The sequence below is a fragment of the Nipponia nippon genome, unplaced genomic scaffold (genome assembly GCF_047370975.1).
Source record: "Nipponia nippon isolate SJK-2023a ecotype South Korea unplaced genomic scaffold, ASM4737097v1 scaffold_9, whole genome shotgun sequence".
NCBI lineage: Eukaryota > Metazoa > Chordata > Aves > Pelecaniformes > Threskiornithidae > Nipponia > Nipponia nippon.
Genome location: NW_028262413.1, coordinates 25,443,042 through 25,470,837, shown reverse-complemented (window position 1 = coordinate 25,470,837; position 27,796 = coordinate 25,443,042). Strand labels below are relative to the sequence as shown.

The 27,796-nt window shown below is 42.5% G+C and overlaps 1 protein-coding gene across 1 annotated transcript; it reads right to left on the bottom strand.

Annotated features, from left to right (window-relative positions):
• Positions 1-6,887: 6,887 nt before the first annotated feature.
• On the bottom strand, positions 6,888-7,831 carry LOC148050210 (olfactory receptor 11L1-like). Its single transcript, XM_087743143.1, is given in 2 exon segments — positions 6,888-7,151; positions 7,154-7,831. Coding segments are annotated over 2 exon segments (942 nt in total).
• Between the last annotated feature and the right edge of the window lie 19,965 nt (positions 7,832-27,796).

Genomic DNA, 27,796 nt, shown 5'->3' with positions numbered 1-27,796 from the left:
GCCCCAGGGAGGAAGCAGACTTCCCTAAGTGTGTCTGGTCTACATATCGGGCCTTCTTTTCCCCTCAGGATGACAATGACCCATCTTTTTTTCTTTGTGGAAGCAGTTTTGATGTCAGGTGTAGGCTGACTTAACCTTGGTGACACCTCCGAGCTGGATGTACCATTGATCCTGTCATTGTTTGGTTCCACTTGCAGAGCTTCATACCTCTTTTGTAATGGCACCTGGGAAGGTGGGGTAGTCACACAGGAGACATGCCTGCTGCGCCAGGCAGGAACTTGTCGCCATTGCCCCCTATCCCATAAGTCACTATGTTCAGCTGGGTGGAGAGAGGATAGGGAATCTTCTGTGTCATGGGCGCTGTCTGCCTGCTGGGCCTGTCTCAGCGAAGGTAGAGTGTGATTCCAGTAATCTATCTCACTCTCGCACTCCCTTTTACTCCTCAGCCCACTCACCTCCTACTGGAGCTCTGTCACTAAGCAGAGGAGCTCCTCTCCCTGGGTGCACCTCCCACACATGTGCTCACTGCTGCCATCTGGTACTGGTGTAATAGTAGGGCACACCCTGCAGCCTGACACCTGGGTGGCAGTGCGTTCCCATCAGAGCTCTGTCTGTGAAGCTGTGTTAGTCATGGTGGGTGCAGAGCTTAGCGAAGCCATGGCTTTTTGCCGAGTGGAGACCATTGCTCCCTGGTTGATCTTCAGTGCCCTTCCTGCACTCCCTTCTGTGCAAACTGCCACGCCATGCCCTTGCTGACGTGCCACGTCCTGTTTGCCGACCCTGTTCACGGCACTCCTGGTCACTTGCGTTCCCTAAGGGCTTCCTTTATGTGTGGCAGGCGGCCTTGGCTGCCATTGCTCCTGGCCCCGCCCAGGTCTCATCAGCTGCTGTCACGAGAGCTGTGGGTTCCTGGCATCTCTCTCAGCTCCCCTGAGGCTCCCTGGGATCAGGAAACCCCACTGTGCACCGTGCTAGACCGCTCTGCTGCTGATCCTGCTGGCTCTGAAACTGCTCGCCTCGGCAACTGATGGGGAGAAAGATGATTAGAGATGGGAATTAATGACAACAGTCTTTATTAGTATTTGTCCAGGAATTAAAAAGGCAAATATTAGGTAGGACAAATATAGCAGGAGAAAATATTTGACAGGTAGACAAGAAAACAAATGAATGTATTATTTTATAAAAGGAAAAGTTGTCAGACGTGTACTGGTTATTTAGCTAGCTAGAATATTGGGAATACAGGCATTCATCATACACAAAAAAACCATTTTCTTTCAACAAATAAAAACAGTTACAGAAGCATGTGAACAATTTCCAGGATGCAGATGAATTTTGAAGAATCACTTCATGAAAAAAAATCATTAATTAAAAGTTAAAAAAACATTTGATTTTTTTACAAGCTTTATTTTGGATTAGCCCTTTTTTAGTAGACTTCATTAATTACCTTACCATTTATGTCACCAGGCATTAATTATTTGATAGTAAATTAGTCTTTCACAGACAGGATACCATGGTATCATGGAATCAACTGAACATAGGTATTCTGATAACATTTGTTAGAAAATTACATTGATAGTCATTGCTGCTATGGTGAAAGGGTGAGAATCTGACAGACACGTTCCTGGATTTTTCTGCATTAGACTAGTCTGGCTGTGGGAACGACAAACTCAGGAGGAACAGACAGAAAGGTGTATAAAAGGGGGTATTAATGTATAAACCATTCCTGGTCAGTATGCTTGTCTCACAAAGTCCTCTGCCTGATCACCACAGTTTGTCTTATCCTTTTATTAAATCCCTTCTTAACTATGTCTCTGTGTAATCACTGTCTGTCCCAGGTGTGTGAGTGCTGTAAGGACTAAGTGTCAGCTACTGGATAGCCAAGCATGAGTGGATATGGGCCCAGCAACTGGCATCAGAATAGGAGTGCCCCTTGCCCATGGCATCAGCTACTGGAGCGAGTGGGGTCTCAGAGTCAGTAGATGGAGGGCCCATAGCTCTTGGGACCAACTATCTTCAGGTCCCACAGACTTTGTGTCCAGAGAGCCAACTACTGAGGGAACAGAGATGAGCGAAGCAAGTGAGGTCTCAGCACCAGCAGCTGGAGTGAGACCACTGCATCACAGCCTGCATGCCTCATGCCAGCTGCTAGGGGAGAAAGCAGAGGGTTTCTATCTTCCCCAGACCTCGTCTGTGTGTGTGTGTGTGTGTGTGTGTGTGTGTGTGTGTGTGCGCGCGTGCGTGTGCGCGCAATTCACAAGCAAACTTCAAGCTGGACTAGCAGTCGAGCAGGAGGTCCTGGGCCCAAGTCTGCACAGCACTCTGAGTGGAGTGTGGCCAGCTAGAACTGGGGAAGCTATAGGTGAACTATCTGTCTAGAATCATGTTGTTTTTCATAAGAAAAAGAGGTACTTCAAGAGTATGATTCATTTAATCTAAAACAATGCAGACTCATGGTATTCTGAAAGTTTCTAAACATCATCACTTCTCTGTCATTTATCTGGAACTTTTCAGTGAAACAAAGCAAATGTGTTTGTCTACTGCCACCACCTGAATTCAGATAAATACATATAATTTTCCTACTCGGTCCTCTCATCAATGAATAGCCATGTGCAAATCAGATTTCATTCTCTGGGCTGCCCAACATATCTCTAGAAGAGTGATAATATTCTGCGAGTAATAGAAAGATAACAGGGACTAGTCATGTGCTTATGCCATTCTGAGGGAGGCAGTATGGGACAGAATAGTGGTACTCAACCAGCGACGATAACCTTCCTTACATGACCTGCAGATTTCATGTGTAGTGCAGGAGTGGGATGCGTGCTGTGACTTAGCTCACTTCAAGCTCCCTCAGAGGAAAAGTGGCAGCATCACTTGTGGTGAGCATTCTTGTGTCTCTCACCACAGTGACTTATGTCAAGATCTGCCTTCTCTGTCTCAAAGACCCAAGCCTGGTGTAGCTTCAACCATATTTGTTGCTTCTTGTTCTGTATCTAATAAAGGAGATAAGGCATGGAAACAAAAAAGGAAGAAGCCTCATCCTACAGAAAGGGACTTCATTGCCTGAATTCACAGCATGTAGAATGAAGATCTTCCAATACAGTGAATGCAGTTCTGGACGCAGCTGACCAAAGCTGCAGGCATCATTAGGCATGTACAGATGCCTTGACACCTTGTCAGAATGCACTAGGGTTTCTGAGATGTCCACATGGGACAGACAAATACAGTACCAGATTTATGGAAGCCTTGTGCCCCTTATGGAGAGGTAGATGGAGACCAGGAAGCATCACATAGGACATCTGAGTTTGTACTAGATGCCTATGTACGAAGACCTCAAGTGAGCCCTTGGTGTGAGCTCGGGTGGTAATAAGTAGATCTCCTATGGTATAGATGTGTAAATAGGCCAGGTGAAACATTTCTTAAAAATGCCTCTTTGTAGATAACCTGGTCAGACATGAGCATCTACTGCTCTCTTCCTGTACGTCCTGAAGTAATTTGTTTGGTGTACTAATTCTTGGGCTAACGCCTGTCTTCTGCTCCTACTGCTTTTGCTGGTAGAAGAATGCTTTGATGAATCTCTCTGCCAGGCAGCCCAGAGTGCTTCACATCCCTATTCCTCATGGTAAATCTGTCTGCAGCAATCTGGCCACCACCACATGACAGACTATAAGAAGAGATCTTTGGTTTCATGTCTGTTTACAGACCATTCATTGAGAGGTCTTTTTAAAGCTCCACTCACGAGATGTGATTGCTCTGGATCTTTCCACGTGACCATGCTGGTTCTCAGTGAAAAAAAAAAAAAACATTTGATTTGTATTATTTTCAGTATCACAAATTGAGGCTACTTGCAGGCACCTCAGTTGTGCATAGCCTCAGATATTTTTGCACTTGCAAAAACTTCTAGCTACCCTTTGTTTCTTCCAGTTTTGTGAGAATGCAATGCACATGGTTACTGTCTGTGATAGACTTATTTTTAAGGCTGTTTAAAAAATGATCATAGAATCATAGAATCATTTAGGTTGGAAAAGACCCTTAAGACCATCAAGTCCAGTCATTAACCTAACACTGCCAAGTCCATCACGAAACCATGTCCCTAAGCACCACATCTACATGTCTTTCAAATACCTCCAGGTGTGGGGACTCAACCACTTCCCTGGGCAGCCTGTTCCAATACTTGCCAACCCTTTCAGTGAAGAAATTTTTCCTAATATCCAATCTAAACCTCCCCTGGCGCAGCTTGAGCCCATTTCCTCTCGTCCTATCACTTGTTACTTCAGAAAAGAGACTGACCCCCACCTCACTATGACCTCCTTTCAGGTAGCTGTAGAGAGCAATAAGGTCTCCCCTCAGCCTCCTCTTCTCCATTTCCCTCGGCTGCTCCTCATAAGTCTTGTTCTCTAGACCCTTCACCAGCTTCATTGCCCTTCTTTGGGCATGCTCCAGCACCTCAATGTCTTTCTCATAGTGAGGGGCCCAAAACTGAACACAGTATTCGAGGTGCAGTCTCACCAGTGCTGAGCACAGGGGGATGATCACTTCCCTAGTCCTGCTGGCCACACTATTCTTGATACAAGCCAGGATGCCATTGGCCCTCTTGGCCACCTGGGCACACTGCCAGCTCATATTTAGCCAGCTGTAGACCAAAACCCCCAAGCCCTTTTCTGCCAGGCAGCTTTCCAGCCACTCTTCCCCAAGCCTGGGGAAGCATTGCATGGGGTTTTTGTAACCCAAGTGCAAGACCTGGCACTTAGCCTTGTTGAACCTCATGCAATTGGCCTCGGCCCATTGATCCAGCCTGTCCAGATCCTTCTGTAGAGCCTACCCTCCAGCAGATCAACACTTCCACCTAACTTGGTGTCGTCTGCAAACTTACTGAGGGTGCACTTGATCCCCTAGTCCAGACCGTTGATAAAGATATTAAACAGAACTGGCCCCAATACTGAGCCCTGGGGAACACCACTTGTGACCAGCCACCAACTGGATTTCAGACACCACTTTTCACCACAACTCTTTGGGTCCAGTCATCCAGTCAGTTTTTTACCCAGCGAAGAGTACACTCGTCCAAGCCATGAGCAGTCAGTTTCTCCAGGAGAATAGTGTGGGAAACCTTGTCAAAGGCCTTACTAAAGTCCAGGTAGACAACATCCTGGATTTCTGGAATAAGCACTGGAACAGGCCACAGCCTCTTCCTATGATTTTATAAATTATTGTGTCAAATGTGAAGAGTTTGCAGCTCTGCAGATAGGTGATTGCACATCAGAAAGGAATGCCAAAAAAAATTAATTCCATAGTTTTTGATTAGAGAACAAAGACATTCTGCATGTAGGCATATCTTTATGAACTTCTGTCAAAGCCTCTGTTGTGGCCACCTCCAGATAAGTGCATGTTCCCCATTTATTCTGTTCTGTGGCTGCCAGCCCCAATGGGTGTCTCTGTTACCTTAAGGCATCTTAGACAGGAACTAAACTAAAATACTAGTCAGTATCATCAGTGCTTTATAGAAAGCCATTCATCTCATCCAAAGTTTATATCTGGGAAGAAAATCAGCTGCCTAAACACATGCATTTATTGCCATTGTAAATGCCCTATAGTGTCCTGAGTGGCCTCCAATTGTCACTCCAAAAGGAGGGGCTGGCCTCTGGCAGATCCAGTGCCAATTCTGCCAACCAAAAGCTTTGCTCTGGAGCATCTAATATGTCACAGAGATATCACTAGTGATTTCTCTTTATGCACCTGAGTTGGTCTCCTCAACTAGCTGTCATGAATCCTGATCTAGATGATTAGTCTAAGGCTTGTAACTGTGCGTGGCTGAAGTCAGGCAATACTACTCTCACTGCTGTTTGCATTCAATATCTTATGATGGTAGTCTTCAGAGTAGTCTTCAGATTCTGGTACAGTTCTGTCCTTGGCTCCTTACCTTGGGCTCCAGCCAGAGCCAGTGAGAAGACATGGGTACAGACAATTTAATTGCTCCAGATGCAGACAACAGTAAGAACTCAGTGGAGTGCTTGCTCTGGTGTCTGTCTTTAGCAGCACCATGGTAGTTGTTCGTCTTTCAGACTGTTCTGGCTCTTTGCAGTCCCTATCACCAATATCATTTTTGGGTCCATGGGTCATTCAGTGGAATAAAGCAGCTGCTGCAGAAGGATGCAGGTCTCGTAAGGCTTCTCTATCATATCTCACAATCTCCAGCAGATGTTCTAAATACTCTACATCTAGTAATGTAAGAATATTCACTGCTGTCTCAGCACCTGAAATGTTGCCTAAAAGTGAGAAGAACAGTACATTTAATAAATTCAGATATATCACATTGACTTCTCATAGTGTTAAATTATTGTAAGGCAACAATAAAAATGTGTTTCTGAGATACATTTTCCTCATAAAAGGCACTTTTTCTACTTTATGTCAAGAGATTGGTTTCACATGCCCCAAATGAAGTATAAGAAAAACAGAAAGATATTTATTCTGAATCTGTGAATTAAAAAAAAAAAAACTGATCAGGCAAAGCAAGAGAAAAATCTACAAGCAAGGAAATGCAAATAATTTGTAAATTTAAAATCATATATTACCCTTTGGATATTCATGTGTATTTGTGTCTGTGCACTAACAAGAACAAAAGTGCAATTCAGATAGTAGTTATAAGAGTAATAAAAAGTAAATTAAATGGTGGGCAAAGAGAGAGGGGAACAGGAAAAAGAAGAAAAAGAGGAAAGTGAAACATTGTATAGTCCAGGAGTCATTTTGGTTTACAGTAATAACTGCCTTGAATTTTTTTTTATAAAAAAGCAGCAACAACTGTTGCTGTTACTCATGCTAATAACCTGTTCTGTAGTCAGAATACAACAAAGAGCCTGAATATCAACAAGAATCAGTCTTGAAGTGTTCCCAGTTTACAAAGAATGAAGATGATGGTGTCTGATGACTATTTTTTCCAAGGCCTTCCTGAATGCTTTGTTTCTCAAGCTGTAGATTACTGGGTTCAGAAGGCGTGTGACTACTGGGTAGAGCACAGATACAGCCTTATTGAGCTCTGATGATAGGTTGTAGGTGGGACGGACATACATGGAAATCATTGTACCATAGTATATAGTCACTACCATGAGGTGTGAGCTGCAGGTGGAGAAGGTAATTCTTTTTCCAGAAGCAGAGGGTTCCTAATTCTCAGGATACTGAGAATTATAAGTAGGTATGAGACAAGAGTTAACAGAGAGCAGCTGGAAAGGACCAGGAGAGAGAGGATGAAGATGACAGCTTCTGTGACACTGGTGTCTGAGCATGAGAGCTTCAACAGTGGAGAGATATTGCAGAAGAAGTGATCAATGAGGTTGTAACTGCAGAAATGCAGTCTGGAGACCATCAGACAGGGCACAAAACCAGTGAAAACACCAGTGACCCAGGAGCCCACAGCCAGACAGGTATAACACTCAGCAGTCATGGCCACACCATAGTGCAAGGGTTCACAGACCGCAAGGTATCGGTCATATGCCATCACTGCCAAGAAGTAGCACTCAGTGGCTCCCAGGGAAATGAAGTAGTAAAGCTGTGCCATGCATCCTGAGAAGGAGATGCTCGTCCTCTTTGCCAGTAGATTGGCCAGCATCTTGGGTATAATTGTGGTGGTGTAAGAGACCTCTTTGAAAGAAAGGTTCTTGAGAAATTTGTACATGGGTGAATGAAGTCATGGCTCCAGTGCCACCACTGAAATAACAATGATGTTTCCTAGAATAGTGAGAATATAAATAACCAAAACCACTGTGAATAGCAGGATCTGGCAGTGTGGGTTGCTACTGAAGCCCAATAGCCTGAATTCCAGTACTGCTGTAACATTTGTCATCTCTTGAAAAGAGCTAGGATTTGTCTGCTAAGGAAAATATCAATATCAGAATATGTTAACTTTCAGTGGTGAAAGCATTATCTATAAAGATTATGATTCTCAAATAAACTTTTAGGAACAGCATCAAAGTCACTACCAGTCTGTCCTTTTCTCCCTCCCTCCCTCCCTCCCATCGTGCTCTCTCTCCCTCCTGAAATGTAAGTTTTAACATGTATTTCATGAACTTCAAATAGACAATTATAGAATGAATTGCAAATAATCCAGCAGACAGCCACTCTCCACACTTGCACACAAGGATATGTATAAGAAGGTGCATAAATATATAGAGATATCACTTATACTAATCCATAGTAAAAAGGTATACATAAACTTACACATATAGCACATGAACTCAGACACACACCCCCCGCCGAAGATCTACTTTTCATTGAAAGAAATATAAAAACTCATATACATAATCAACAGCAATTATTGCATTGAAAATTCCACTCATTAATCCACACATGAATTTTTTATAAAAATTTAAATACTCATTTGCATGGTCCTGAACATACACATACAAGGACATACATAAGATCTCTCTTAAAATGCTCTGTCATGGAGGAGTACAAGCTTGCACACAGATTCACCAGCAATCTTATAATTTCTTGTTAAATACCGTAAGTAAAGATATAATTTCCACCTGAAGCATGGAAACTGTAGAGAATAATCTGTTACTAGAAACTGATTAAGAGCAATGTAGTTCATAAGAATAAACTCCATTTCCTATATCCATAATAAAGCTGATGCACAAGCAGTGGTATCTAGTTACTTACATATGAACCAATATGCATAATATTGAGTATGTGTCCAATTTTTACAGAGCTGTTTTCCAACCTGTGAACACATTAGGTAGTGCTAGATTTCAATCTGCATTCAGGTCATTGCCTCAGACTGGATACATCAGTAACTTAGGTTTTTCAGGTTGAGGTACAATTAATGACAGTATCAGAAAAATAGTTACCTGGTGAATTTAATCATCCTTTACTCTGTAGTTTGAGTCTTATTACTAAACATTTACATAGTTCACAACATCATATTGGATAGAAACCCTTTTAGACTGAACTACCTCCTGTTCAGTCTTGACTTTCATAAAGACAGACAGGCACAGATAAAGGCTGAACTGTACCAAGCATTGATTTCAGTTATTGTTGAGGATCTCTGGGGAGTAATCTCATGGCTGGAGACACTCCATGGGGCACCCTAGCAACAATGGACTAATCACACATCTGCAAGGAAGAGCTTGTTAGTAAAAGAAGAAAACCTCTGAAAAAACTGCATCCAAAATTCACCAGAAACATTACAGATCTTTCAGCTAACCAAACTGCTTTCTGGAAAAAGTTCATATGTAGCAGCTCAAATAATTTTAAAGTCAAATTCTACTTTGAAAAATAGAATTTTTTAAAGCACACAAAAATACATTAAAGATTTCAGTCTGGGACATTTTCACAGCATATTTCACTCAGGCTATATCCTTCCACTACATTTTCTGCGTGACACTTTAGGAAAGCTGTCTAGGCAAAGCATGTTGCTGCTTGTTCACCAGGGATAGGCTTTCAAGGGTATTTTTCATAATTTCTGATTACCTTCACAAATGTTACAGGAATAAAGTAGGAAGAAAAAAAAGAAAAAATTGTGAAAAAAAGACTTTTTGCTACTTATTTCCTATTTATGATTTTTTTTTCAATCAGTGATCTAGAAAGAGTAAAACATAAAAGCATATTTTCCTAATTCTTCAATTTTTTTTTTTTGAAAACTGAAAGCTTAGTGATGAGGAAAACTTTAAAGAAAATGTTCTCATGATTTTTCTACTTCCAAGTAGATTTAACAGTACAAAAGAGAGTCACTGGAAGGCTGCCACAAGGTCCCCCCAAAGCCCTCTCTTCTCTAAGCTGGTAAAGCCCAGCTCCCTCAGCCTCTCCTCACAGGGAAATTGCTCTAGCCCTTGGCCATCCTGTAGCGCTCCACTGAACTCACTCCAGCTTGTTGATATTTCACTTGTCTTTACTGAGAGGCCTAAAACTGGAAGCAGTATCTAGATGTGGTCTAACCAGTTCTAAATAAATAGAAGGAGATAATCTCTTCCCTTGATCTATTAGCTATGATCCTTTTAATAGAGTCCTTTTGGTTGTCTTTGCTGTCAGGGCACACTTCTGGCTCATGTTCAGCTTGCTGCCTGAGGAGACCGCTGTAAGTCTTTTTGAGCAGAGCTGATCCCCAGTCACTCAGTCCACAATCCATGCTGTTGTAAGGGGGCTCTACCTTCCCAGGAGCAGAATTTTGCATGAATTTCTTGCTGAATTTAGTAAGGTTTCTCTTGGCCCATTCCTCCAGTCTGTCTGTGTCTATTTAGATGTCCATTCTGCATTTGAACATACCAGCTAGTCACTCTACTATGGTGTCATCTGCAACCTTGAAGAGTAAACTGTTGCCTCCTCTAAGCAATTCATAAATGCATTAAACAAGATGGATGATAGATTATACCCCTATTATTGGGGTTCCCTTATTATTGGCTTTCAGGCATGGTACTACCCACTAACCATCATCTTCTGAGATCCAGTATTGAACCATTTTTTTACCTGTCTGATTGTCCACCTACCCAAACTGTAATGTCCCAAATTGTATACAATGTATCATGGGAAACAGTATTGAAAGCCTTTCTAAAGTTGAGGTAAATGATATCTTCTGCTCTCTTGTCTGTGAATCCTCGAAGGCTATCCTATAAGGCTATCAGGTTGATTAAGCATGATGCATCACCAGTTGTATCTTCGTTGACAGTTCCCAGTCTCCTCCTTCTTCATTTTTGCTAAAATGTGATCAAAGAGGACTCACTCCATGATTTTCCCCAGGATCAATGCGAGGCTGACTGGTCTTCAGCTCCCTCAGTTGTTGTTTAGGCTGTTTTTTAAGATGGGTGTGACATCTGCCTTCCTCCAGTTCTTGGGAACCTCCTTTGATCACAATAATTTTTCCAGGCTAATAAAGAGCAGCCTTGCAAGGACATTGTCCCGTTCTCTAATTGTCATCAAGTGGAGCCTGCTGGATCCCATGGACTTGAATGAGTTGTGTTCTCTCAAGCATTCCCTAACTCAGTTCTCAGCCACTGCTGGTGCTTTTTCTCCTTCCTGAACCCTTTAACTAATCACAGAGGCCTGGGAGACCTTGTTGGTGAAGACTAAGGCAGAGAAGGTATTAAATGCCACAGTCTCATCTCTTTCTGCTGCTCATTCAGCGATAGTCCTACAGTTCCCTTGTTCAGCCTTTTACTACCTGTACAGTAAGTAGAAGCTTTTCTTACTGCACTTCCCTTGCAAGTCTCAACTCTTTGGCTTTCCTAACACCAACCCTGTGTGCCTGATCAATGCTTCTAGATTACTAATTTGTAGCCTGTCCTAGCTGCCACCTCCTGTATGAAGCTGTTTTGCAATGTAGCTATGAGTTTCCTGTTTAGTCAAGCTGGTGTTCTGATATGTTTGTTTTTCTTCCTGAGGCTCAGGATGGACAGTTCTTGTACTCGAAGAATGTTGTTCTTAAAGACCTGATGACTTTACACTTTTATTTGAAATTTATATGAATATCTTGTTAATTTCTATGCTGGACATCAGCTCTCTAAAGCTACTAACCACTTTTAACATGTGCTTCCATTTCTCATGTTTCTGTCTTGTTAGTGATGCCATAGGTTGAAGTTGGCCATCTACACATATAGTACTGTACTTTGGTTATCTGTAACATCTGCAACTCCTCATGCTGTTGTCCTGTTAAAGGTTCCACAAATCAGGTTTGGCCATCAGTTGGCACACCTTAACGTGAACATCCCCCTTGTTACAGCATGTGGGTAGTTTTTTTGAGGGGGGGGGGGGGGAGAAGTGCAGAGAAGCAGAGGGTGATGAGAAAGCAGAGAAAGGGGAGAAAAGGGGCCAGTTGTGCGTAAGCAGACAGCTGGTAACTACATTTATTTGATCAAGCCCCATGGCTGATCATTGCAGTCTGCTCTATCTTATTTATAGATCTATATTACTAACGCTATTCCAAAAGATTTTCTCCGTGTGCATTACGGTAAATTAATAGCTGGTATCACTTTGGATGATGAGTGGTCTTTAATTTTATGTACACTGCTTGGACACTGGCCACGGACAGCGCTTAGTGACTCAGTGTCCATATCTTTTTCTGTAGACTGCTGCAAAATCTGTGTCTGAAAGACTGTTATTTCTATAAAAATGTCTCATAGGTAAGTGATACGGAACTAATTTTCTGAAACTGGAAAGCTGACAATATGGGCTGATAATGCATATCACCCAGCATTACAGGGAGGATGCAGCCTGCCAATTCAGACACCAACACGTAGTTGTTCACACATAAAGCCTATTAGTATAGTAGTGTCCAAGTTCCTCTTCCAGAGCCCAGTGAAATAACAGACATTGGTGGTGTATCTGCCTAGACCCGGGCAAGGTTGTTAAATGCTAGCTGCCTAGGCTTAGGGAACCAAGTCCCACATTAGATGCATAAAACATACAAGAGCAAGCATTCAGTCTGGCCACCCAAATCACTCTCCAGCTCTTTTTTTCTTGGCACTGGCTCCATCTGCATGGGCTGTTGTAGAAGCTGAGAGACCTGGTTCCCAGGTATACCCTACATACAGCTCAGCAATCTGATCTTGGACCAGGGCCTGCTAGAGATATTCCTGAAGACTTTGAATTGGTAGAGATATGAGGAGTATGGGGTCTTATACCTATTAAATGTGTGGGAACCATGTTGCTTAGTTTTCTTAAGGTTTTTTCCAACTTCAGTGTAAATTCCCTTCCTGTGACTACCTTTGCTCTGGGAGTTAGTGTGATACCATTTCACATTTCCCAGGGCTCTGGCTGTGCCCTGCGGCCCTCTTACCCTGACCATATCGGCCATAGTTGCCCTTTTCCTTAGCCACATTGCCTCATTGCCTCATATATAATGACTTCTTCCAGGCATCTTTCTAATTGGAATCACTCTCTTAAGACTCAGGGCTGTTTCTGTTGCTTTCTGAAATATCTAAGAGTCCCATGGCAGTAGTAGCTACTCATATGATAGGCTTTGATTTGGTGGCCAAAGGGAGTCTTGTTGTCATTAATTTTAACATCATTGTATTGCTTCATGCCTTGACAGCAAACCGTTGTTACTCATCAGTAACACTAATTTTAGGGATTCCGCCTTGACATTATTAACACACTTTTGAAATCACCATCAAGCAAAATTTTAAATTCAGAGTTTACTTAGAGAGAGTCAATAGCCCCCTCTAGTGTAACAGAAGTAATGAGGTATCCCTGAGGATGAAGTTGGATCCTGATATTAATTGTGCATGGAGACAGGACATGTGTATGGCTTTCTCATACATGCTGTAAACTAAACTAAGTTGCTATTAAAGTATCACATTGAAATGAGACATAAGGGAGCAGACGAACATGAGGAACAATCTGTGTTCTAGGCCTGTGTTTTACTAATGCAAATTTCTTAGCCCCCAAAAAGATCAGTGGAGCCATGATGAAACTGAACATCTGCTGTCCCTTTGCATGCACCAAAATATTTTTTGCAGCTGTAAGAATATCCGCAACCCACCCACACTTTTGTTACTAGAGCAAAAATATTAGAAACATTGCTGAGAAGAAATGATTCTTAACTGATAGAAACCAATACAGATATTGTTCCTGTTCACCGTAACTTCAGTGTACACTCCCCGTTTTTCATGCATCCTTCTCGAGAGCAGTGTACGGAATCTACCCAGTTTATAGTGGATATCATGGAGATGAGCTTAGCCACAAGGTAAATTCCCTCTGTAGGCAGTAGGACGTAACTGCAAGTGAATTGGATGTGACCCTATTGACCATCAACATGTCCACAGTCCAATTCTGGAAAAGCGGTCACAGTGTTAAGGGTTGTTACAAGGCTGCCAACACCAGCAGACTCTGGGGCCTAGAGATATGTCCTTCCTGGACACTGGAGGCCAGTCTGGTGCACCCTGAGGTCGAGAGGTCTCTCTGTCCCAGGCCAATAAATGGAGCTGCTGCTTTCCCATTCACGTGTTCATCCAGTAGCAAGCATGTATCCTACAGAGGCACACACATGCATATGCACAGAAGACACTAACATGTCAGCTATGCAGACCGCCACAGAGAAGGGCACTGACTTTAACAGCATCTACATATAACACTACCAGAACTCACAAGAAACGTATAGATATCCAAGTCCCATTCCTCCTCTCTGGCTGATTGGAATTGAAGTTCAGTAGCAAAAACACCCAAGCACTCACTCTCTAGATTCACCAGCATACCCACATTTGCGGATTCCTTGTATATAAGCATGGACCCTCAATCCATCTCATATACGTGCCCACATCCTGGGCTGTCTTACCTGCTATGTGTGTCTTCTTTTAATTGCCAGCTAGCCCAGCTTTATGTTCACTAGCAAACAGGTGCATACACTCACACTGTCATCTTCTCTCACAAGCACCCCTTCCTCAACTGAGAGACCCCTTGAATTTCAGCACGGGCTCTCAGTGTGCCTGGACCTTGGATATCCACATCTTGCTCAGAAACTGAGTCTGAGAAAGATTGATACAAGGTTTCCTCCGCTGGCTAGTCCAGCTTGAAATCTGAGAGTGAATTATACATATACACCAATACCCATCAGGTCAGTTGAAAATATAAACACATTGATGCCTCCAGTTTATGGCATACCAGCCACATGGGTCTTATGTATGGCCCATGGTCCCTCTCATTGCTGGTGCTTAGATCCTCACTAGCTCTAGTTCCTGGCCCCACAGACACATGGACCCTATGACCCATTATCTGACTCCGGTTGCTGGCACTTGATTTACTCAATCCAGTCTCTCCAGCTGCTGACACCTAGAGTTCGCAGTATTCACACATGGCATAGAGAGCGAAATCAGCTGGACAGTTAAGAAAAAATTTAATAAGACCAAAGACAAATTGTCTTTGACCATTCCCCATAACATTCTTTAATAGGTTTGGCATTGTCAGATACATAGGATTGGGCCACAAAGCTAAGGCAGGAGAGGTTTTTGCTGCACAAAATAAGTCCTATGACAGAGGTGAAGTCAATCTCCAAGACAGGGAATGTGCTCCTGAGAAGTCCCCTGGTTGCCTATTATCTAGGCACCATGTGAACATCCTTAACATTTTCCCTGTTTGCTTCATCATGCAGGTGAGCAAAGGGTAAGGGAGATGAGAACCAGAGGATTTGAGGTTATAGACACACAATTGGAGAAGTTTCTGTACCTTCCATTCATACTACACCCCTAGGTGCACGTAGAATAAACTGACACAGACATCATATTGAATCCATTCCAGATTCCCAGGGATGTCTGCCTAGCATCCGCTCCAGAAGCACATGGCTTTCCTTTAGGTCTTGTGTTACGTTTACTCCATGTAGCTGTCCTGGACACCCCAGGCATCTTGCATGGTACTAGGTGCCTCTTTTAGGCCATTACACTCAGTGTCCCAAGATAAGTTTGTTGTTTTCATTACTGGGATTTACAAGTGCCCAAACTTCTATCATAGCCAATGGAGCACTAGCGAATGGAGCCTAAAGAAGGTCCTAGCTGCCCAGCTCTCTCTTTGTGACAAACACCTCCATTGTTAGGTTAGCTAAATGGCTGTTAAGTTTCCATTGATTTTACTGACAAAGGTAGATTCAGTTGCCCAAAAAGTAGCCAGTTAGTATCATTTGAAATGGGTAAGGGGAATCCCCTCCAGCACTTAGCTGATTAGTAAAAGGATGTGGATCTCATAATTCTACCACCATAACTTGCAACCACTTGTAGATGCCTTGAGATGCCAAAGCATCTCAAATGTCACCAGGAATTCATGTGTGATAACTTAAACCTGTCCTCCATCTCCATTGATTATATTAGGAGCACAGACAAGGAGCTTATATGCTGTGCTCTTTGTTCTGTGCATCCTCTCCGTGCACAGCTAAATTTTGGCAAGAGGAATCATACTTCCCATGTCTTTGTGGAATGCATTGAAGGGAGATGAATCCCAATCCGTTCCTATGGCTCCTAACCAGGACTGATGCCTAGATTGACTCAGCTGAATCAGTACCCTGAACGTGGGCAAAATGAATGTAGATGTCAAGGCATCCTTTTCTGTTTTGGGAATGGAATAGGGCCTTCAGTAGAAAAATATCTCAGTTTGTCTTAGAATTGCACCCTCAGGTAGGAAAAAATCACACTGCTGGTCTCTGCCTTTCCCTAACCATTGCTTAGAGAGGAAATAGAAATCTAGTGGACTTCAGTTTATTTCAAGGAACATTCCGTGGGCATGACAGGAGCATCTAAATGGAAACTAATAAACCAGCAAACAAATAAAGCAGTCCTATCTGCTACAGTCCATCTTTTAGAGTACAACATGTGTCTTCCTCACTTGGCTGTAGTGTCCTTTGTTAAGGGTGTCAGGAGAGGTTGCCTCCTCCTGTGGCCCTGGCCCAGGACTCTCCTGACCAGCCACTCCTGCCCAACCCAGTTGCCTGGGGACCCGGGGTCCTTGCCCAGGCCAAGGGACACGGCTGCTGCTTTTCCATCTGCAGGTTCAACCAGTAACGAAGCTGAGCATGTGTCCCAGAGACACACACACACACAAAGAACAGAGACAACCGGACAGACAGAATGCCACAGACTGTCACCAGCACCCACACACAGAACCCACATCACACCCAAGCACAGCCAGTCACATTTCTTCTCATCTGGCAGAGACAGGAGGTCACTAGTACAGGCACACACACAACACTCTCTGGGTTCACAAGCTCACACACATTCACAGGTGCCCTGAGCACCAGCACAGCCCCTCTGCTGGATGGGATGCCTGCCGGGGCCTCAGCTCACTTACCTGTCCCATGGGTGCCCTATATGCCAGCTGGTCTAGCTTGATGTGCACTGCAAGCACACAGCACTCATGCACTCATCCCAAGGTCACCCCACACTCCCAGGTCCCCCCAGGCCACTTGGAGCCCAGCCAAGGCTCGAGTCTTGTCTTTCTTGTGTCCTAAAAGAAAGTTTCTAATCCCCACTCCAGTGCACCAAGAAAGGAGATTTCTACCCATCTTTGTGGGGCTCCCCTGTTAAGTCAAGCAATGCAGAGCTCCTTGGCTTGATCTTTCCCTCTAGGGTTCCCATTCTCAGGGCAGAAATTGCAGAGTTTGCCCTCCAGCCTTGTCAAGAATTCCCTCAAGAGCAGAGGTCCCCACCTGGCTTCTTGATCTGAAGGAAGGATTCTGTCTTCAGTTTCAAGATGACCTGGATTTGAAAGGAAAAAGGGACAGTCTTCCCCCTGTTTCCTGGCTGTGTGAACAGCACAGCATGGGTGTCTAAGGTGCTGTGGTAACTAAATGCTTCACCAGGAGATAAGGCCACAGGAAGTACACATTTCTCACATCCCTGGCCATGTTGGCAGTGTAAACTCACCCTTGAATCCAGGCACAATTCATTTCTACATGAACAATTTCAGGCCAGGAACGGAGCCTGATACTACTGGTTTCTTTCAGGAGTCAAACAAGAGCACAAGGGAAGCTAGTCTCCTTTGTAGCAGACTGTGTGGAAATTGCAGTGATGATCCATAGATTGGGGACAGAGGCAAACAACTCAGGTGCCAACACTGAAGAAAGATGATTAGAAAAGTACCAGCTCATCAGGCAATAGTGGGAAAGAGGAAATACTCCTGTCTCCTGCCTGACTCTGTCCTCATGTAGCCCCTACCCAGTGTCTTGCTTGTTTGTGTTGTTGCTCAAGAAGGGCTTGTCCTATGTGCTACTGTGATGGGAGAAGGGGGAGAAGGAGATGTGCTGGCATAATGAGGAGCTAGGAATCAGGTCTGTCACTTGTCCAAGAGGGCAAGTGGCACAGAACAGAGGAGAGCAAATGGCAAGAGGGAACTCAGAAGGGCCCATTTCCCCATGCTGGTTGGGGAATGAAGAGTCAGGATGGAGTGACCAGAGGGAGTCTTTTCACCACAGCCTCTCAAAAAGCCTTCTCCCACATGCAGCTGGGACTGCCACCTGCATGGCATAAGCACGTTTTTTCTCAGTTAGGGAGCAGCATTTAGGTGCAAATGAGTGATGGTTCAGAATGAACAGAGGGACCTGAGCCTACACTCTTGGACTGAAAAAAAATAAAACCATTATTTCTCTGGCCACAGAGGAACCAATCATGTAATTTCTAAGCCTCTCTTTCCTTCATTCAGAGGATGGAGCTGTGGATTGTTCCAGGCCACACTGAAAGATTTTCACTTCTTTGGCAGACTATAAATCAAAAGGACACACTGGGGGCTTTGCTCCTTAAATGTCCTTCTTTCCTCTTATCTACCACAGGGCCTTCCAACCTAAATGTGCTATGGGATTTGGCAGTTTGACACAGAAATGCTTCTCATTAATGGACTTTACTGCCCCAGTCTTCTGGAGTTGAGAGGTTTGGAGTAACTGGAGAGCTATGATTTCAACAGCCAAAGGATGGAGAGATAAGTTGTGTTCTGAGATTGCCTGTACACCTCAGTTTATCTCCCATTTAATCTTGATCACAAAGGTCTCAGGAGAGGTCACTGCAGAGCTCAGGTGTTGACCATATTTCTATGATTTCATCTTAGAGAGCACTTGCAATGCAACAAAGACCATATCTCTAGGTCTGCTGAAGAATTATCAAATACTACAGTTCCCCCCTGATTTAGTAGATGGAATACAGAAACAAGAGAAGGACTGCAGAGGTAGGTAAAAAATATCTTGGCTTGACTGGAATTTCTCCCGTAGTCATTGAGTTATCCCAAATAAGCTGAGTTCAACTGAGTCTGAACAGTTTCTGTTGTTTCTTGAATTCAGATATCACCAAATTTCTATTAAGGGCTTAGTACACTAGTTTATAATTCAGCATCAGTGACTATGAGCTGAAGCTAGTATCAAAGTTATTTTTATTTTTCTCAGATACAGCATGTTCCCTTCAGACAATATTATGAAGGTGAGTTTAATCTAATTCATTATACAAAATTACAGCCATGCCTGAGAACTTGTGATATTCTATGTTATGTTAAAGTGCTTTTTCTGATTGGCTGGGGGGGCAGTGTTGTCATTTGTGGTGATTTTTTTTTTTAAGTATGGAAAATGTTTTAATATTTACTTCAGTTTAAGAGAAAAAGAAAACATCCTGCATGTTAAAATTTGATAGGATGTTTTAGAGTTTGCCATCGGCATTCTCAAGGCAGAATTTTGAGGGAAGTTAAAAAGAAAATTTACAACTGACATGAATTACAGAGAGTGCTTAACTGTCTCTAATGCATGTCAGTTGTAAAAACATGAAACACATGAGTTCAGGATGCAGAGATTTTTTTTTGAAAATGCATACTAACAGCAACCCATGTTTTATTAGAAATATAACCTACAAGTGAAGGGGTGCTCACTTGAAAAGAAATTACCAGGGGGAGTAGAGGCAGACAGATGTGTGCCAAAGGGTAGAACAGATCTGGAAAAAAGTTTGGAAAAGTAAAGGTAGAGGGGTCAAATAGAGACGATGAGAGTGAGGAAGGGATGATTCCCACAACACCCAACTTGAGGACTTATATTAGGATCCTGAGCTCTGTGGTCTTCCTCTATAAACAATGAAGAAAAATGGAGTAGACAGTCACCAGAGAGGCCAGTTCAGAAGTGCTAAACCAAAAGCCTACCTGCACAGTCGTCTGAGTCATGCTTTGGATGTACCTCTAGAGGCTCACCTAAGAATGGGACCCATCTTACCAAATAGGATCATGTGAAAGCTAAGCATTCTGTCTCAGAAAGTCATTGAGGTTTCCTTTATGGTCAGTGGAAAGAGGAAGGTGTCTTTGAAAGCCTCCTGAAGGGGACCTTGTGTTGTGGTTTAAACTGGCAGGCAGCTAAACACTACACAGCTGTTCACTCACTCTCCCCCCACGGTGGGATGGGGGAGAGAATTGGGAAAAAAAATGTAAAATTTTTGGGTTGAGATAAAGACAGTTTAATAGGACAGAAAAGGAAGGGAAAAAAAAAAAAAAAAAAAAAATAATAATAATATATACAAAATAAGTGATGCACAATGCAGTTACTCACCACCCATTGAGCAATGCCCAACCAGTTCCTGAGCAGTGGTCGCCGGCTCCTAGCCAACTCCCCCCAGCTTATATACTGAGCATGAAGTCGTATGGTATGGAATAGCCCTTTGGCCAGTGTGGGTGAGCCATCCTTGCTATGCTCCCTCCCAGCTTCCTGTGCACGTGGCAGAGCATGGGAAGCTGAAAAGTCTTTGACTAGTGTAAGCACTACTTAGCAACAACTAAAACATCAGTGTGTTATCAACCTTATTCTCATGCTAAATCCAAAACACAGCACTATACCAGCTACTAAGAAGAAAATTAACTCTATCCCAGCTGAAACCAGGACCTTGTCTATCTAAGTTTGGATACCAAAGATAAAGGGTTACCTTTCCCTTTCTAATGGCCTTATCTGTCTTTCCTGCCTTCCCAAAGACTTTATTCACTTCTTCTGGAGGTCTTGCTTCCCTGACTAAACCAGGTCCCACGTTAAAGTACAGGTTGTACCATACTGTGCTGTACTTTAAAGTATATGACCCAGTCCTATTGATAACTGTCTGTAATAATTCTACTTCTGATAATGCACATATGCAGAATCACACAACCATTGGATTTGTGCTTTCTTTTCAACATACATATTCCAGGAGATATCTGATACAACTGTTTTCACCTCATTTTAGACACTGATAGACATCTGTACTTGAACTGACTATTGAGACACCTGTGACAGTTGATGGAGAGAAATACATTCTTTCAATGAGCAACTTCTCAGGTCCACTTTAGGCTTTTGCCTTAGAATAAGGCAAATTTGTCCTCTGGAAATGCCTATTTCCACCACTGGAGACTGATTTTCTCCGTAATTTACCTCTGTGTAAATCAGTTGAGGCATCTAATCCCGAACAAGCTTTTAAAAAAACTACACATTCTTTGAGCCATTTTCTCTTTCAATTCCACAGGCAGGAAGCCTCTCTTTTCTCTACTGAGGACAGACTAGTCTAAAAGCTTATAGGCATGATCATGATAAAGCACCCTGAGAGGTTACAGCATCTTTCTGATATCCTGCAGAAAGTGAAAATTTTCCACTGAGCAAAACTATGAACCACCTGTGCTCTGGGAAAGGAATTTGGGAGTGAGCTAAAAGATATAAGAGTATTTGTTTAATTAATGAACCATGGAAAACTAACGGCTATACCCTTGAAGAAGAGCTACTGGATGGATAAAAGGGAACATCTTGGCACCAAAGACTGGATGGTGGCCAGAAAACATGAAGTCTGATAAAACTGCAGTAACTGGGTGAAAGGTAAATGTGGTGAGGGGAGATCACAACCACTGACTCAATTCAGGACTGAAAAGACTTGCCCCCGCCCCCCCCCCGAAAGGAGCATGCATGCTATTTGCATAGCAAGCAAGGCTAATTTTAATCTAGTAAACCAATAGTGTAGGAAATGTTAATCACTAAGCAATAAGTGTAAAATTAGATGGGATTATACTAATCATGTAGTAAAATAAATATTCTGTAGTTTTGTACAAAGGTGTGCTAGCTTTGTGGATTTACCACCTAGCACCCAACTCTGCACAGACATGAAATAAAATACCTCTGCTCTGTGTGTTAATTGTCGTCTGCACATCAGGTGAACGACCCCGCTTTTGGGACAACAGTTTTTGGCGACCCAGGTGGGACTGCGCTGACAGCCTTGCCCAGATCATCTTGCTGTACCTGACAGAGAGAAGTGGTTCAACTGGACTCCAGTGCGCACCGACCTGTTGATCGGGGACTCCATCGGCTTCTCTCCTGCAGTTGGGCGGTAAGCGACTCAATGGTGCAAAGTTATTTGAAAGAGGTATTTTAAAGGGGAAAAGGGGGGAAGGGAGAAACCTCTTAAGGAAGCAGGTGGAGTTGTTTTTGTGCTCTGCATAAGATGCATCAGTAAAGACACGCAGCAGGAGCATTGGTTTCTGCATGTTGTAATTCTAACATTGAGAGAAAATTCCTTATTTTGTAATTGGAATTTTGTGTGTATCAAACATTGATTTAAGCTTTCTGGTACCAAAATGGGTTCCGCTGCTTCCAAGGAGGCTCCTCCTCTTTGCACTCCCTCAGGATGCATCCTAAATAATTGGAGTAAATTTGGAGAGGATTCCATGACAAGAAATAAATTAAAATGGTATTGTAATCAGTGGTGGCCACAATATCAATTGGTTGATGGTGAAATATGGCCCGACGATGGGTCTTTAAAATATAATGCTATATCACAATTAATGTTATTTTGTCAGAGAAATGAAAAATGGAATGAAATACCATATGTTGATTTGTTCTTTGCTTTAAGAAATGATTGGGATGTTAGAAAGAAATATGGTCTGGTGGATTCTAAATATCAGAATGGAGTATACTCTTTAACTGAAAAGAAGGGAAAAAAAAGAAAAAGAAGGTCCGTGCTTTACTAATTCTAAGATGGAAAAAAATGGGTCAAAAGACATGGATGAAGATATTCAGCTACTGGTAGCTCCTCCGAAACAATCAGAATTGAATGAGGAGGAAACTGAATCTGCTAGCCCTGCAGCAGGGAGAACCAGGGGATGGAGACCTATAATCCAAGCTCCTCTTAGGCAGGCTGTAGGACCTGAAGGACTGCCAGTATATGTACATGTACCATTTACTACTTCTGATTTATTAAATTGGAAACAGGCAGTCGGGTCTTACCAGAATAATCCTGAGGGTATGTATAGTACTATTAAGACCGTAATGATGACTTACAATCCTAATTGTGAGTCCTATGTCCTATGCAGGGACAGGAGTTGAACTTGATGATCCTTGTGGGTCCCTTCCAACTCAGGACATTCTATGACTCTCTGATAATTGGGGAGATATAGAAGCCCTTTTGTAATATTTGTTTACCTGTGAAGAAAGGAAGGCAGTCCTAGAAAAGGCCCGAGAAGGATTTGCCCAACAGCAAGGAGGAGTACCTAACGCTGACACATACCTCCCAGGGGAAGATCTAGGGTGGGACCCTAATACAAGCAAATGATTAGAGAGTGTGAAAGAGTATCAGAAACTGATTCTATATGGAATCCAAAATGGGGTAGAAAAGCCCAAAAATTTGTCTAAGTAAGTTGTATGAAATAAGACAAGGAGACAAAGAAACTCCATCTGCTTTTTATGAAAGGTTGTGTGAAGTAGCTCGAAGATAGACAGACTTGGATCCGGATGATGCTACCAATATGAAATTGTTTAATATGTTGTTCATTGGTCAATCGGCATTGGATACTAGAAGGAAGTTGCAGAAAACTGAGGGTGCAGATAGAATGACTATTTCACAATTAATATCAATTGCATACAAAGTATATAAAAATAGAAAAGAGGTAGAGGAAAAGAGAAGTGGGGATGAGCAAAATTGCAAGCTTCTTTGCTGGCTGCTCTGACAGAGGGAAGAGGAAGTGTACAAGGGGGATTTAAAGGTAGAGGTAAGGGTCATGGAGGCAGCAGTGGAGGCCACTGTGAAACCCCCCTAAAAGCGAATCAGTGTGCCTACTGTAAACAGGAAGGTCACTGGAAGAGAGAATGTCCATGTCTTTTGAACTGAGAGAAAGAAGCAGGGGAAGTTGCTGGGGCAATGGCAAAGATTGGATTGGACTGAAAGGGACCAGAGGAATCTATTAAAGTTTCCCCAGCTGATACTCTGGTTCCAGTTAAGCTGGGGAATGAAACAATTGATTTTCTGATTGATAGTGGGGCCACTTATTCTGTAGTAACTAGTTGTAAGGGACCTATAAGCAAGACTAAGATAAGCGTTGTTGATGCTACAGGGAAAAGAACTTTGAGGCTGTTTTTACAGCCTATGGACCTCTTGATTGGGGATACTAAATTAACACATGAATTCCTCTATATGCCAGAAGGCCCATTACCATTACTTGGACGGGATTTACTCTGTAAATTGAATGCACAATTAACTTTTTCTGAAGTTTCTGTCCAGCTACATATTTCCCCAGAGAATGCATGGAAAGCCCAGATATGTTTGCTAACTGAAAAGAATCCTGAGGAAGGAGCAGACATTCCGAACAAGGTATTAGATGTGGTAATACCCATAGTATGGTCATCAGGAACACTGGGACAAGCCAAGAATGTGACGCTGGTAAAGATCGAGCTAAAACCAGGAGCCCAGCTGGTAAGAAAGAAAGAGTACCTTATTAAATTGGAGGCGTGGAAGGGATTAGAACCAGTGATAAATTCTTTATTAGATCATGGACAGTTAAGGGAATGTCAGCTGGAATTTAATACTCCAATTTTGCCTGTAAAGAAGCCTCATTCTCAGGAATATACATTGGTACAGGATTTATGAGAAGTTAATGTGAGGACTATAGATGTGCACCCTGTTGTTCCAAATCCATATACCCTCCTTGCCTCAATTCCTGACAGCAATACTCATTTTACAGTGCTGGATTTGCAGGATGCTTTCTTTTGCATACTGGTGGATGAACATAGTCAGACTATTTTTGCCTTCGAATGGGAAAACCCAACTACAGGATGGAAGATGCAATTCTGTCGGACCGTCTTTCCCCAAGGATTTAAAAACAGCCCTACATTTTTTGGTAATGCATTGGTGAAAGAACTAGAACAATGGCATAGCTACCGAGTTTCTGAAAAGAAGGCCCAGATTGGAAGAGAGTCCAATATATGAAATTTGAAGTTACAAAAGGACAAAGAGAATTAAGTGCTGAAAGAAAAGAGGCCATTTGCAGAATTGCTGTACCTACTTCAAAGAAACAATTAAGGGGATTTTAAGGGATGGCTGGGTGGTGTTGGCTATGGATCCCTAATTTCGGACTGGTTGCCAAACCATTATATGCTGCCATCAAAGAAACTGAGGGGATTTGTCCAATGGACAACAGAATGCCGTAAAAGCATTGATGAAATTAAAAGAAAATTGATGGAAGCCCCTGCCTTGGGGCTCCTGAATTTAAAGAAACCCTTTCAATTATATGTACACAAAAGGCAACAAGTAGCATTGGGAGTGCTGACACAGAAGTTGGGGAGCTGGAAGAGACCAGTGGGATGCTTTTCCAAACAACTGGAAGAAGGCAGTAAAGGTTGGCCTGCCTGCTTGAAAGTAGTGGCGGCGACTGTAACCTTAATTGGAGAATCTCGAAAACTGACACTGGGTCAACTGACTACTGTGTTTGTACCCCATGCTGTATCATCTCTCCTTGAAAAGAAGGGACAACACTGGATTTCCCCAAATAAGTTAGCAAAATATCAAGCTGTGTTACTAGAACAAGACGAGGTTATGCTTTCTCTGACCTCCACCTTGAATCCTGCCACTCTACTTCCAATCTCTGAGTCTGATGAACTGCAACATGATTGTCTAACTGCTATTGAATGACTATATTCCAGCAGACCAGATCTACGGGATGAACCCCTGCCTGACCCAGAAGTGAAGTTTTCACTGATGGTAGCAGCTACATGTTGGAAGGAAAATGGAGAGCTGGATACGCAGTGGTAACAAACACCCAAACATTAGAAACCAGAGCATTACCTGGTAATACATCTGCTCAAAAGGCAGAATTAATAGCATTGACTTGAGCTCTAGAGCTGAGTCATGGAAAAAGAGTCATATATACTGATTCCAAATATGCATTTGGAGTGGTACATGCACACGGAGAAATTTGGAAAGAAAGAGGACTATTATACTCACAAGGCACTCCAATAAAATATGGGACAGAGATTATGAAACTGTTACAAGCAGTTCTTCAGCCAAAAGAGGTTGCAATAATACATTGTAAAGCCCACAAAAAAGGGGATAGCGGTGTTGTAAAAGGCAATTGAAAAGCTGATTGGTTAGCTAAAGAGGCAGCCCTGAAGGAGCCAACTCTAGAAGGAGCCTTGATTCCAGGATCTTGATTAGAACTTTCACCACCAAAATACAATGAAAAAGAAAACCAATTGGCAAAACAATTAGATATTGTTTCAAAAATTATCAAGGCTAGTGGTAACACCACTGAAACAATTATTGGTTCCTGAGAAAATGATAGAAATTCTGCTAAAAAGGATACACCACAAGATGCATACAGGAGCAGATGCCCTGGTATTAACTGCTAAAAGAAACATTTTTGGGCCTAAAATGCAGAATATAGCAGACATTGTAGTGAAGAAATATAGTGTTTGTTGTGCTAATAATCCAAAAATTGAAAAGGAGATTATGGGCAGACTTCTAAAACAAGGAATAACTCCTGGGGAATACTGCCAAATAGATTTTTCAGAATTACCTAGATGTAACCTATATAAATATTTATTGGTATTAGTAGACACTTTCTCTGGTTGGCCAGAGGCTTTCCCTTGTCGTACCAACAAAGCTAGAGAAGTAACTAGGATTTTGTTAAAAGAAATTATACCTAGATTTGATATTCCAGAGGGTATCATCTCCTCTCACAATGGGCCTCATTGCAGAAGTAGTGCAGGAAGCTTCCAAGTTTTTGCAGATCAAATGGGAACTACACACTCCCTGGAGGCCCCAGTCTAGTGGAAAAGTAGAAAGAATGAATCAGACTCTTAAAAGACAAGTTTCTAAACTTTGCCAGGAAGCACACCTTAAGTGGACAGAAGCCTTACCTTTAGCTCTTCTATGAATTCGAATAACCCCTAGAGGTCTGCAATAAATAGAGCTTTGGGAGAATCAGAGGAACTGATAAACAGAAAATGAAGAAAATGTTAGACTTGCTCAGACGTAAAAGCTTTGAGTCTTTTCAACCAGAAGGATGGAATTTCCCTCCCTCCAAAACCTCTTTGTAGCTTTTCAGCATATTTTCTGACAATCCAAAAAGCCTGCTTTTATTTCTTATGCTTATTTTGATTCTGTGTGTGGCCAGCAAGCCAATTTCTCAAAAGTTTTAAAAGACACCGGATCTTAATTTTAAATGGGATATAATATATTTTCATCCAAAAACCTGCATTATTTTTTCTGTTACAGGAACTTTTTTCATTTGGCCTCAACTCTAGAAAACCTTTTAAGACTGTATTTGAATTGGGTTCCTTCAAAGACAAAGGAAGTTTTCATCCTTGGCCATAAAAGGGAGATACCTGGCTTGCAACAGTGTTCACAATTCCTACCTGCTTATGTTACATTAATGATTGGTTTTCAAGATTCCTTTATGTTTCCTACAGTGGACAGGCCTGTCTCTGCTTTCTCGCGCAGTTCCTTTGATGGTGCCACTTTCTAAACAAACAGCCAGGACAAGCAATTCCTACTTTAACCTTTTGGATCCCTCTCATTCATTGCCTGGGCAAAGTTTAGAAAACGTGTAGTGGTTACTTGGGAAGACAAACACCGTCACCACAAACATAACCCTTTCTCCTCCAGACTGGATGAGGGGAGGGAAAGAGCTGCACCACACACTGTGTAAAGATTTGTCATGAAAGAACCAAGGTGGGTGTGAATGGGGAATGACTGGGAATTTCTGCAAGGGAATGTCTTGGAGGGAGTGAGAGTGCACTTCACTCGTAAGAGAGAAGGAAAAGAAAACTTTATTGATATAAACCAGTGAGTTAACAAAGTTCAATGATAAAGGCAACAGTGGTTTAACAAGATTTGACGGCAAGGTACACTTGATTATTTACTGCATAGAGGACAGGGTCAGACAAAATCTGTCACGGAGACCCTCCCATTGAGTCATGAGGGTCAGAAAGGACCCCTTTGCTTTCCAAACTCTTTCTCAGAAAGGACTCTAGGTGTGGCTGGATCCAGTCCTAGTCCCAGACTTGGTCAACAGGTTATGTCTAAAGGATTATATATGTGCAATCAATCTTTTTTATCACTTAGCTAAGATTTCAAAGTTTAGCATGCTATTAATCACTTACCAA